This window comes from Diadema antillarum, unplaced genomic scaffold (assembly GCF_040938485.1).
Source record: "Diadema antillarum isolate AM-2024a unplaced genomic scaffold, OU_Dant_1.0 seq00001070_RagTag, whole genome shotgun sequence".
Classification (NCBI taxonomy): domain Eukaryota; kingdom Metazoa; phylum Echinodermata; class Echinoidea; order Diadematoida; family Diadematidae; genus Diadema; species Diadema antillarum.
This window is the reverse complement of record NW_027271895.1, coordinates 195,604-209,287: the sequence shown is the minus strand read 5'-3', so window position 1 is coordinate 209,287 and position 13,684 is coordinate 195,604. Positions and strand designations below refer to the sequence as shown.

Below are 13,684 nucleotides of genomic sequence, written 5' to 3'. Positions count from 1 at the left end.
TATTAGTTTAATAATGATACCTTGAGCTATATCAAAGATATGGAGGAAGAAGTGAAATTTAGAATTTTCACTTGACCTTGGAACTTTGACCTCAAGGCCCCAAACTTTCTCTAGATAATCTTTATCAGGCAATACAATACACAAAGTTTCAAGAAAATACCTCCAGGCATTGCATAGATATTAGGGAAATACTTAAATTTCAAAATGACCTTGACCTGTGACCTCATGGCCCAAAACTTTCTCTTTCTCTTTCTTAACTCATGTATTGCTTTTACAAAGCTGTATACATTAGGTTTCAAAAATATCTTTAGGCATTGCATGAGAGAAATATTGACATTTTGAGGAGTTGACCTTGACCCATGACCTCAAAATTCCCAAGATAATCACTGTCAGATAGTACATGCATATGTGCTAAAATCCATAAACCATTTCTAAGATATGGGGGAAAAAGTGAAATTTTAGCATTTCACTTGACCTTTGACCTCATGGCCCAAAACTTTCTTTAGAGAATCTTTAACAGGCAATACATATCTTCACAGGCACAGGCAGTGCATAGATATGGGGATATAGTACAATCTTGAGCATTTGACTTTGACCTTGAGCATGTGCCCCCAAAAGTTGATAGGCACAACTTTGCCCACTCATACATGTACATGCCAAGTTTCATTAGGATACATTCAACAGTTGTTTAGTTTTTAGTTACACTGTCCAAAAAATTTATTATGGACGAAAGGACAGATGGAAGGACGGACGGACGGACAACCCAAAAACATAATGCTTCCGGCCACACTTTGTGGTGGAGGCATAAAAACTGAGTGAATTGCCAACTTCACAATATTTACCATACCATAACTTTAAACTAACATAATATGATTGCAGTTTTACCATGATCAGTACACCTGTGAGAGTCCATTAGGAGTGGTGCACTCACAGAAAACCAAAAATGTAGAGAAAAACAAGGAAAGGATATTCTGATTAATTTTTCTCACAAGCTGCTCCAATGGTAAAAATCTTGTTCTTTGCAATCTTTTATTGCAATAGAGACAGCTACAATATAGTTAATTTTTATTTAAAAAAATCATAATACAAATACCATCACACTATGGAAATGTGAGACATATGAGTATATTTCCTCAACTATAATGGTAAACAAAATGTACATAATGCATTAGCATTCCTTCGTGCTCTAGCACAATTTACTGATATACCAATCTCAATATATTTTGTCTGTAATTCGCAGCATCACTATATTTCTCTCCCTGTATTGCTCTCTTCTTCTAGCTATATTTCTTTCCTAATGTCCTTTTTCTCCTTTCAACTCTTCCTGTACTCACATCTCTTGCCAACTATTTTAATCAAACTTTTTTCCATTATCCTCTCATTTTCTATGAGTAATATATTTTTGTGACAATGCAATACATCTATATTTAAACCTCTTGTAAGAGTGAATGATCTTACCAAATCTCAAAGTAGTTTTGATTAACATTCTATATTGAGTGCATATTGTACGACATGCATTCACTTTGCTTTTAATTTGTTCTTTGAACATACTTATCATACTATCATTAATATTAACTCTCCATTCCTTTTAAAGGGATGGCAATGTTTCAGTTGAGATGAGGTTTCAGGTTTCCAACATTTTTTGATGATTTTTTGAAATGATAAAAATCCTCTCTGAAATATGAAAGAGCATATATTCCAAGAGGAATTCATAATTCATTTGATGAAAATCGGATTTGAATAAGCTGAGATATCCAAAACAATCCTAATAAAAGGTGGGACCCATCTTGCTTTGTTTTACTATGTTTTTGGATTTGTCAGCCATTTCAAATCCTATTTTCTTCAAATAAACTTAAAATTCATCATGGAGTTGTATGCTTTTTAACATTTCATGAAGTGGTTTTTATGTATCTCGCAAAAAGTTAAAAACTGAATCCTTTCCTCAACCAATACTATACTACCCCTTTAAATACATACATTCTAAATCAAAATCATTTAGCATTCTAAAAAATAAAATTTTTGTAATCCCATCACCAGGGAATATTGTCATTCATAAAATTTTGAGGTCTTACTTATGTTTCCTGCAAGCAAAATAATGTGCATCTCTTAACATTCTACAATATTTTCCCTTTTTTATAAGAACATCAAAGATGTGTAATAGTAATAGAAACATGTTTGAAACATACAATATCTTCTGTACAAAACAGCCTTTGAGCCATGACAATTTATGCTGGATAAGGATCATAACTGAAATGAACTTAAATATATTGAATAATATCTTCTCACTTCAGGATATTGGGAAGTGACAATTTGGGGAGGGAGAAGCATGTTAAAGTTGTTTGCAAGTTCAGGTTTAGGTAACAGAAATGATATAAATCAGTGTTCATCTTGGATGTACCAAACTGTAGAATATCTTACTGTTACACCTGGCCATGGTGCCTTTATTTTGGGAGTTGACAGATATATAAAGATAAAATCAATAACTCAAGAATATTTGGCCTTTTTCTGAGACAAATATCTCTACATATCATCTCCAAGGTGGGAAATCAAGTTTTGTCTTGATAGGGATAGCACTTCTTTCTCATCCCATTTCTCATTGCGAATTCTGTCTCTCTCAAAAATTTTGTAAAAATCTCCAAGTGCAAAATATCATGCCCATGAAATATGTGGCATAAACTCTATTTTACTTTTCCAGGATGTAATAGCAAAAGGATGGTTGCCATTGCAACTGATGGTCATGTTGTCTTTAACATCTTCCTCATAATACTTACTTAGGTTTCATTCAATAGATGTAGAAATAGTTTACTCCCTAGGTCACAAACCATGATGGCTGCCAATATATTTGTCCTGTTATGCAAGTCCCTGCCTTAATGTTGTCCCATGTACCCGTTTTCTCAAATACTATGAAGAAAGTACAGATGTAATTTGTTGTACAAGGTTAAAGCAGCAAAATGTGGTCACTATATCATCAAACACTGTAATTGACATGCACATAAAATATGTCTTACAAATTTGCACCATCAAGTCGACATGTGAACCAGGCTTTATCTCATTCATAGAGAAACTAGGAGAATTTTATTCTGTGGAGTAGTAACCATAAACTATAACTCAATGTGCAGCTTGCCCAACACATATGATATAAGCCATCTTCATTTCTTGCTGATGGAGGCATGATTGTTATGATAATGGGTATTCAAAAATGTTGAAAATATCAGTTACAATAAAAGATATACAAGTGTAATGCAAACTTTCCCGTTTGTGAAAAGTCCATGTCAAATGAGAGCAATATATATAACGCTTCACATTATTTAACACACATGCTTCAATTCATGCAAAAAAAAAATTGTAACAGCTAATCTACCCTACTTCTCATTTTAACTCTACATCAAACAAATCCCCAAATTCCTGTTACATCTGAGGATAATACATATAACCTCCATCTCATCCTGCATAGATTTCAAAGCTGTCACATGAGACACATGAGGTATGTCCACAGAATATCCAGTACCAAATGCATCTGGCACCAATTCAATCAAGCTTAACACTCATGTGAATGTGCATCGGCTTCAGACATAATCTTGACACAAAGTTAAAGTTGACAGGTTGTAGTCATTTGAATCAGTAACTTCTGTTTCACTCACTAACATGCTTCAGTGCATCACCAGTTTACAATGCTGTCACCTCATTGTCTTCATTCATGAAGTCATCCTGCATGACATTGAACTCACTGTTTCCATCAGTAATAATATCACATTCAGAATATTCTTGCAAGTCAGAGGAGCTACTTGGTGAAGGCAGCAGGTCTAGTTCATTTGAGCAGTTGTCATTGGTGACTTCACTGTTAAGATCTTGTGTCTCAGCTGCCATGTCATATACCAAGGGGTCATCTGGAATTTCATTGGAAACGTGGTGGCTGATGTTCGAGGGAGTAAAGGTTTTGCTGGAATTCCGGCAGAGTTTGAGCACTTCCAATATCCTCTTTTGAAGTTCTTCCTGTAACATAGTAATGGAGCCTTGAGCTGCAAATTGATCAAGAGAAACATATAGTTTGAGAGGTGCAAAACCCGGTAAGTGAAAGAAAGTGGTGGAAACATGAGTCATTATTTCCATGTGTTGAAAGAATATCAAGATATATACTACAATGTATTTTGAACTGCAGAGAATACAGTTATCATCTTGCCAGTAAGCTTCTTCAACTTTGCAAGAGCTATGTTCAAGAAGACTAGTATTGACTCTTCAAGATAGTCTGTTATGACACTCTGTACCACAATTTAGACATTGAATAGGCATACGACATGCACCTAAACTTGTCAACAATCAATTTTAGTCCACAATATGGAAATGTGTAATTAAATAAAAAACATTTGGGCGGGTGAGCTAGAAGTCTTTGAATAGCTGCTAATGTTATATGCAGAGAATTCTGTGTAGCGGCAAGGACTGCGGCACAATTCTTCTTTTTTTGATCAAATCCAATCCAGATCATTCAATGATCCATTCTTGCTCTCAGATGGATGTTGCACTCTGTTCCATGGGTATTTGTTAAACAAGTGTTCATCACACATTACCATATGTGACTCTGCACCTCAAAACAAACAAAAAGTCGCCAGACATGAATTTTACTTTAGACCATATTCTGAAAGAGCTGATTTTAAGCTTTAAAATGATGTATAACTCAAATCAAACGGACCCTCCTAGCCTATCTAAATATTGGAAAGAAAGCACAAACTCAGGAAAGTGTGAACTGAGAAAAGAGGCTCTGAAGTACAGTGTCTATTCAAGCGCTTAATCTTTACCAAACCGTGCTGGCTGTGCGATGAATGGGACAAAAAACAGGAAGTAAACCACCAGAGTAACAACAATGAAGGGATTATCAAATTAAACTGAAATTAAACATGCCTCACTAACACATTCTGTCCATAATTAATGCCAACTTTCAAAGCAGTAGCACTATCCTTTCAAAAGTTATTAGAGTTGAAAGTGAAGAGTGTGGACAAGGTTTTTCAGAAATGAAAAAGGGATTCTAAAGACACACCTAATCACACTATTCTACCAAAAATGTTCGAGATAAACTGCTAAAAACACACTTTCCTGCCCGTTGTATGATACCAAATTTTAGCATAATGTAAAAGAAGACCCGCTCTTTCAGAAAATATGAAAAAGTCAAATTAGGCTAGGTTGACCCATTTCACTTATTTTCAGTCCTCACGCAAAATCAGTGTGTGCGACTTTATGTTCGTTTTGAGGTGCACGGTCACATATGTGCATCACACCACAAACAAACATTATGTGAAATTTTATAGTGGTGTTGAAGTATCGTAAGAAGAGATTCTCAGCTGAAAATGACATATAAGACCCCCTTTACAGTGCGGGGCTGGGCCGTGGCTTGGCCGTGGCCAAGCCCGCCTTCATTTCAGTGTAAACACGCAAAAGGCCAAACACGGGGCCAAAATTGGCCGCACATTTGGCTACGCTCTGGAGGTGGCCTTGGCCGCGTCCGAGCTCGGCCTTTTCTCAGTGTAAACAGTAAATTGGGCCGAATGCGCGGCCAATTTTAGTCTGGCTTCCAGACCCTCTGCCCGTACTATTTCGCTATTCAGAATATTAACCCCCTCAACGTCAAAAACTAGTATAGTTTAAGGTGGTTTTGTCCTGCAAAGAATTTTTCCTTCGGCAAAGGCCTTTGCCCGAACGGCGACTTCGTCACCATGGAATCCAGTTGGCAAAGGGTCTGAAAACCAGACTATACCAAATTGCGTTTGTTTACAAGCAGAGCGCCACTACAACAAAATATTGAAAGGTTTGAATGAAAAGCCCGGGCCCAGCCCCACACTGTAAACAGACAGAATTGCGGGGCTCGGCCCCGCAATTGAGGCCGGGCTCGGCCGCGACTCGGTCGAGCCCCGCACTGTAAACGGGGTCTAATTCATTTAAGTGGATATTTCCAACACACTGCCATACCAGATCTTAATGCCTGAATCCAGAAATGTCATTTATAAGAGAGAAGAAAGAGTTTTTAAAGTAAATGGTCTACTGTAAAAGTGGTTTATTCTGGTTATTCTGACACTGGTATACTATAATTTGGCACACTGTATCCATGCTACTGCAGACCATTTTAAAAAGTTGTGTAGGGTTTTTCATGCATACTTCATATGGGTAGAAAGTTGAGAAAAATAATGAAACCACACAATCATTAACAAAATTTGTAAATGACAACACTTATGCTCAAGTTAACAATCTAACGCTCAAGACACTTTAATAGAAGGACCCCCCTTTCAATAAAATACAGAAACTTACAAAAAAAAAAACCCAAACAAACAAACACATTATTAAAATACCTGCTGGAAAGCCAGCCTACACCACTTTATATAGAGCAGCATCAAGATGGCTTAAGGTGTAAATGGAAAATTTAGCTAGATGTGTCAGTAATGCTATGCTTACACCATGTTTCCGGCAGCCATGGTAGCCCCGTTTGCTTGAAACGTAATGTGCCGCGGGCAGGAGCGATATTCTCCTTTTCTTTCCGAAGTAATCTAGTCCTATTCATTCCCGTCCTCACTCAAGTGAAAATTTTAGCTATCAGATACTGTAAAAGTGGAAATTTTTGTGGTGTTGAAATTTTTGCGCAATTCGCGCAACAAGAAACTAGTGTAAAAATAAAAGCATGCAAACATTTTTGCTTGCCATGAGTTCCATTAGTTGATGTCTTAATTCCACAGAATTAAAAACAGGCGAAACTCAACTTACCCAGCTGAGTGCAAAAAATTAGTAGTGCGAAAATATCCACTTTTACAGTACTGTTTTTCACGGAGTTTGGACTGGCTAGACTGCACATATTTCTAGTCAGGTTCCACTATGGACCACTGCTAAGTTTTGCTACAGCCTGTTACAAGCTGTCACATTGTGCTGCGTTCACCCCATGTTATAACGGCCTTGGTCTCTAATCAGCACCATGACTGCCATTGCAAATATGTTGACAGTTTAAAAATCTGACACAGCATCCACGGCAATTACGACATTTGAATGTTTGTTCATCACATCCCCCCGCGTTGTCACACGTCCATCCCATTTTCTTCACGGTGGCCTGGAACGGGACTGGCATGGCTATGGGAACATGGCGTAAATATAGCATAAGGAGAAAATATGATTCACATTTGCTAATGAAACAGCAATGAAAACATCTTACCATCCCACAGGTTGACAGTTTCCATGACAATTTGCATCATTTCAGATCTATTTGGCTGTGATAAAAATGGAAAACATTTCTCATTGACATTACCGACAATCTGGCAGTTAGAGAAATAATACAGAACTAGAAATGTCGCTATGGCGACTGGTATGTCTCTGCCATAATGCATGATTCTCCTGATAGGTCTATAGTTCATGTGTTCAATGTGTGATTACATTTTCACAAAATTGGCAAAATATTAATATGGCATGTTTGTCACAAAAGTGCTGAATGTTCACCTTCCTTGATCTAGGTTTAATTGGATGAATGGGAGAGCATGTACTAGTATTTGGGAATTTTAGGACACTTACTTGACTTTGACCCTGTCATAAGTTTAAATGCATTTAGTATTTGTCAAGGTACGAAGAAAAAGTGCAATTTCTATATTGAATAGTAAATTGTTATCATTTTCATCTGGCCTTTGACCCTTGACCTTTGACCCTAAAATTCATATGATAATTACTGTCAGGCAGAACATGTATAAATATGTACCAGGTAGTAAGTTTCAAGATAACTTGAGCCACTTCCAGGATATGGAGGAAAAAGTAAAGTTCAGCACTTTTACTTGATCTTTGACCTTTGACCTTTTGGCAAAAAAAAAAAAAAAAACTTCCCAGAGAATTTCTATTGGGTTATACATGCATACAACAAAGTTAATAATAATCCTGTAGGCATTGCATAAATATGAGGGAAATTGAAGTGTTGCCCTTGACCTTTGACCCCATGAACCCAAAATTCCCTAGAAAATCACTGCCAGTCAGTGCATGCATATATACTATGTTCCATGAAGAAACCTTGAACCATTTCCAAGATATGGATAAAAAAGTGAAATTTGAACATTTTTACTTTACATTTTGACCTTTGACCTCATGACCCCAAACTTTCACCAGAGAGTCTTAATTGAGTAATACATGTATACACTAAGTTTCAAGAAAATATCTTCAGGCACTGCATTGATATGGGGGAAATAGTGAAATGTTGAGCTTTTGACCTTGACCTTCGACCTTGAACATGTTCACCAAAGAGTTGATAAGCACAACTTAACCCCCTAATACACATACATGCCAAGTTTCATTAGGATACCTCAAAGTTTTTTTTTTAAGATATGCTGTCCACAAAATTCATTACGGACGGACGGAAGGACGGACAACCCGAACACATAATGCCTCTGGCACCACTTCGTGGCGGAGGCATAAAAACACCTGGACACAACAACTCTTGAACAGGACGTATGCAATGGATGACTTACTATAGGGACTGAAATAAAGGATGCTTTTCTGAACAGGATTCAACAGGTCAAACTGACACTGACAACAAACAACATTTAACATATCTAGGAATTGATGAACATGTAACATAGCATAATCATGGAACAGCACCTCTCCCTTGAAAGGCACCATGCCAGCTGACACAATGACATTCCAATGATCACCAACTAGAAATATCTGTTACCACATAATGATGGTGTATCCCCTGAGTTGTTTCACTATAGGATGTTGATACAATGCACATCAAAGAAAACACTAGAAACATCACTATGTGACTTGCATGCCTTTGCCATATAACATGGTTCTGCCAATAGGTCTAGAGTATGTCTTGGCAATGTGAGATGACAGTTTCACATGATCAGGGCTTGACAGCAGTAGCCCAGGGCCACTAAAAATTCTGAATATCAACTATTCAAGTAGCCTTGCACATTTTTTGAGGGCTTTTAACCAAAAAAGTAGGAAAAAGTGGGATTTCAAGCAAAAAAAAAAAGGAAATGTAGGAACAGCAGTAAAAAAGTAGGAAAGAGTAGGATCACTTGAAAGCCTGCACACACCTTTGAAATCATATCTTGAACATCATCAGTCATTTTCTAGGAACACAATTCTAGAACACTTCATACACAAGATCTGGAAGAATGTCATGTCCCCCATTAAGATATCCCAATGAGAATCAAATGTGAAGTTCTTTTATTTTGTTTTAACTGCTATGTAGATGAGCTACACAATGAAACAAGACATAAGAAAAATTCATTAACTAACACCTTTCACAGACAATAAATGATCATTATGTATCTACAGTTAGTTTAAATCCTCTGGAAAATATTCATATTGCTTCCTGTCAAAATCTCATTGCTTTCAAGCTATCAGAAGAAAAGAGTTGCCAAAAGATTGGCATTGTGTATACTGTTGCAAAAATGCCATATGTAAGATCTAAAATAAAAACTTTACTTTCAGAGTAGTATTTGTTTAAATATTGTGTACAAGTTGTGAATATTATCAGAGTTTGCAGTTCAGTGTAGTGTTGTATTATCATTCATACATTAACAACTTTCACAATCACATAGGTGATCATTTGCTAACATGTCTTTCGATTTCCTGTGTCATTAACCCATTGAGGACGGGTCCCGAGTATACTTGGGCAGGTGTCTATGGGAAATGTGTGTTGTAGCAAAATCAGTCCATCATAATGGGTTAAGAGTGAATTGCTATTGAATATGCCGGGAATCTTCACAGTCAGAGAAATGTATGTTTTGGTATATCCAAATTTTAAGCAACAAAATTCAAGCAAAGATATTTTCTGATTATCATCATATTTCTATATTCATAGCTTGTACAAATGACAAGGTAATGATTATTTTGTGATTTGTGCTTAAAATCTGAAGATTATGTTGCGACCAGGTTGCAACATCTCTACAACGCACGTCTCCTGGAGACAAGTCGAATCTCCGGGAGTTGTAGGAGAATCAAACATTTTTTGCTCTTGTGGAGACCTTTTCCGGCTTCCAACTCGTCTCAGAGATGTCTCCGCGACGTCTCCATCACTAGTCTTGTGGCCATGTCGTGGGAACTGTTTGTCTGCAACGTCTTTGAGACGTCCCCAAACTCATGGAGACCCTTGATAACCTAATGGTGATGATATGGAGAAGTCACTGAGAGAAGACGTCTCTGATAAATCCCTGTGACTGCAAAAGTTGTGCCGACATCCCCAGAACTTCCAAGCAAATAAGTTGTCCTTTTGTTTGGAGATGTCTTGGATGTTGCCCTGGAATTGCCTAAGTTGTGAGAGCACAAACCATTTCTTTTCCTTTGAGATGCTGAAATCAAAATGTCTCCTCCCATCAGATAGGCCCTTTATTCCCCCCCCCCCCCCAGCTTTAACTTTGCAGCAATATCAAACTACTGATCATGGCTCGTCTGACACCTACTCTACATGTGCATCTGTGTCTTTCATTCATTTATTTTTTTTCTATTTCCATTTTTTCTACCTCCCTATGCATGCCTTGAAACAGATGTAGTACAGAAGAATGCATTTTGGGACTGAAGTATTGAGAAGAGGGGCTGACAGTAATTGCCATGTATCAGTGCCATCTTTACTCCAACTCCATTCCCTGGAGTCAGGAATTACATCATGACCCATGGTGTCATGATTCCAGTAGAAACTCGCTTGTAGCAGCACTCATCTTTGAAGTGTTGATACAGAGCTGCTTGAGTAGATAGGGTGTTTTCTGATGATTTGCTCAACGTTATCAAAAAATGATGCCTACCCTCCTCAAAAATAAAATAAGCAAATAAAGATGTTGTCAACATCCATACAACGGAGGGTTCTATATATTCCACTGTTGTGTTATGACCTTAAAAGGGGCTTTCATTTCAGATTGCTTGCTTTTAGGAATACTAAAGTTGGGATGTTGTGTATCGACTGTACCCAGCGAGTATATGCCTGTGCTGTGCTTCGTACACACTGTGCCTACGCCTTACACTGCCCCCGCATTCACATAAGTCCCCGCATTGCGGGGACAGCCACAAGAGATCTTATCTTTTTTACGACTGACTGTCCGGACTGCTATTTCATCTGTCCCCGAGCTGTGGGGGCAATTGGGGCTTGGGGCGAGCTCTGTCACTTGAAACCAGGCATGGCGCATGCGCACATTTGATGACCACAGCTGGACGCTATCAATTGCGCCCCAAGGTCACTCTCCCCTCCAAATCTTGTCCCCGTACCCAACTAGCTTCGTGGGGACAAGGGGACAAGTCCCAGTGAGTGTTCACATTATGGTTTTGGAGGAGAAAGTCCCGCAGCGTGGGACTTTCCCCACATTGCGGGGACTAATGTGAACGCGGGGTGCAGCGTATAGGCACAGTGTGTATGAAGTGATAGCATACTTGTAGCGATACACCTATTACATGTGTGCACTACTTGTCCACGTATGCATAGAAAATATGCTATCAGTACTACAGAGACACTAGACTTTACGTACCCTACGCTATGACTGCGCAGTAGTGCCCAAATGTAGACAAGATAGTTATTGTACACTATAACACAATTTACGCACGTCATGTGGTATCAATCTGGCCAATCACAAACTTGCTATTAATAACACCATCTATATATATGTATATACATGGGACAGAATTTTGAACGATGTACAATTGAGCCAAAACAGCACCAAATTAGAAAAATTACTCAAAATTACTCAAAATCATTTATCTTACCTGAAAGAGTATAAATCAAGCTTTAATATGAGCCCAATTATACCAGGATCTTCCCAGAGGAACAAGTTTTTATTCACCGCTGAAGTTAAGCATGTTCAGAGCATCGAACATCTGTGAGGAATGCTACTGCATAATATACATATGAATACCATTTAACATAGCTTGCATCGATCTGATTCAGTTCCAAATGGTAATGTCAATATCTTAAGGGATATGTGTATGTGTTGGCAGAATATTGAGCTTGTACTCTTAACCTGTCCATAATGGGTAGATGACTGAAGATTTAACCAAATTTGTTGTTTCTGTTGAAATATAACTCTTTCGTTAAACACTTTCTCCAATTTACGCGCATTTAACAGAAACTCAATATTTCGACCTCTTATTTCACTATCCCACACTTTAGTCCTTACTCCCAAATAACAAGATGCTTTTTTGTATCTGATCTAGGCAGTCTCTAAAACAAAACAAACATAGCAGAGTTTTCATCACGGAGGTTCGCATATAGCTCACGGACATTCGGAACAAACAAGATATTGAACAATGCAGTTCTGTGGAGTTGGAAACACATTCTATTGGCAACAAATAGAAATTTTATGTTGAGAACAAACTCCTCTGCAAAATCCTAAATAATTATTACCAATTCTCAATTGTAAAAGCTTGTTACTCTTTTCATGCTGAGAAATCAAAGAAAACACTTTTTCCATCTATTGCATAGATAGACGTACGAATGTACATGTAAGCTCAGTGACTTACAGTCCATCTGATAAAATATTACGCCTTGTCATTAGTATGTTCCATCAAGCAAATCTGTTACAGTAACTTGGCAATTATAATGACTACCATTTCTAAATTTACACTTCAGGTTAAAAGAATCAAATGAAATGTCATGTCTTGGCAGTTGTAAGCAGGCCATCGGTAAACTCTGGAAATTAAAAAAAATTTCCACACACGTTATTTTCATTATACCATCACACAAATAAATTGACAATGTTTTGACATGTTGTATTACAGTTCTAGATGTCTTAACTGAAGATCGGTTATTAACCCAAGTCTGTATGAAAAAAAGACATAAAACAAGATCGCATTGAGAGTTGACTGATTTAAAAAATTTAACGCTCCCATGTAATTGCGATACAGTGCACATCCTTGACATCGAATATCATTATCAAAATTTCGTAATCAAGAAGATTCAGGTAATAAATCTTTTATCTAAAGTCAACAGTGCAAATTTTCTTAAGACGACCACAGTCAGAGCTGAAAATGACAAAGAATTGACAAAGAAGAAGAAAAGAAGTGTGCTCTGTTATTGAAATACGAAGTTTAGCTGCGGAGGGCAAACGCTTCATGTTTCAGTGTGTTTAAGCAGCAATCCCTTTGCGTTTGCTCCTTACACACTGTCACCGAGGAGAATTTGTGTTATTATATTAGTCAGAAATGATATAAGGTTTGTTACTCCGAAGTTTCATCATAACAAAACACACTAAGTCTGTATAACTTAGATTGCTGTTTGTGACTTCGATATTATACAATATGGTTCCTTATAAAAAAAAACATTTTGTAGCGCGTTACTTTGAAAGCTCATTATTCATATGGTTTGTCATTCCGAAAATTATTTAAGTTTCGTAATCATGAAGCTTAAATTGTTATTCGGAAATGATAGGCATCTCCGCAGGTTAATCGAAAGTTTCTTATTGGAACTTGAAAAAGAAGTTTGTTAATCCAAATGTGGAGAAATAAATAAACAACCACAGCTTCCAGATTTAAAAACCTCAAATCGTTTTCATCTAAACAAATATCGGGCCCATTCCACTTTTAGAAGAACGGACCTTCTTGATTTATTCCAGATAAACAAACTTTCGGAATAAGAACCTTTTGAACAAGGAACCTCCTGAATTTATTAGGAACCCTCTTCTTTTTCATTCTCGGAATAACGCACTTTGGAATAATGAATCCAGGGAATAACGGACATTCCGAGTAA

At 37.3% G+C, this 13,684-nt stretch overlaps 1 protein-coding gene across 1 annotated transcript in view; it reads right to left on the bottom strand.

The window, feature by feature from the left end:
- Positions 1–2,493: 2,493 nt before the first annotated feature.
- LOC139743338 (uncharacterized) overlaps positions 2,494–13,684 on the bottom strand; it is a gene marked incomplete at its 5' end in the record, with an annotated part of 200,183 nt that continues 188,992 nt past the window's right edge. Inside the window, 2 exons of the mRNA XM_071653828.1 lie at positions 2,494–4,019; positions 7,184–7,238. Of these exons, the coding sequence (XP_071509929.1) occupies positions 3,667–4,019; positions 7,184–7,238 (408 nt within the window). The remainder of the gene's footprint in view (positions 4,020–7,183; positions 7,239–13,684) is intronic.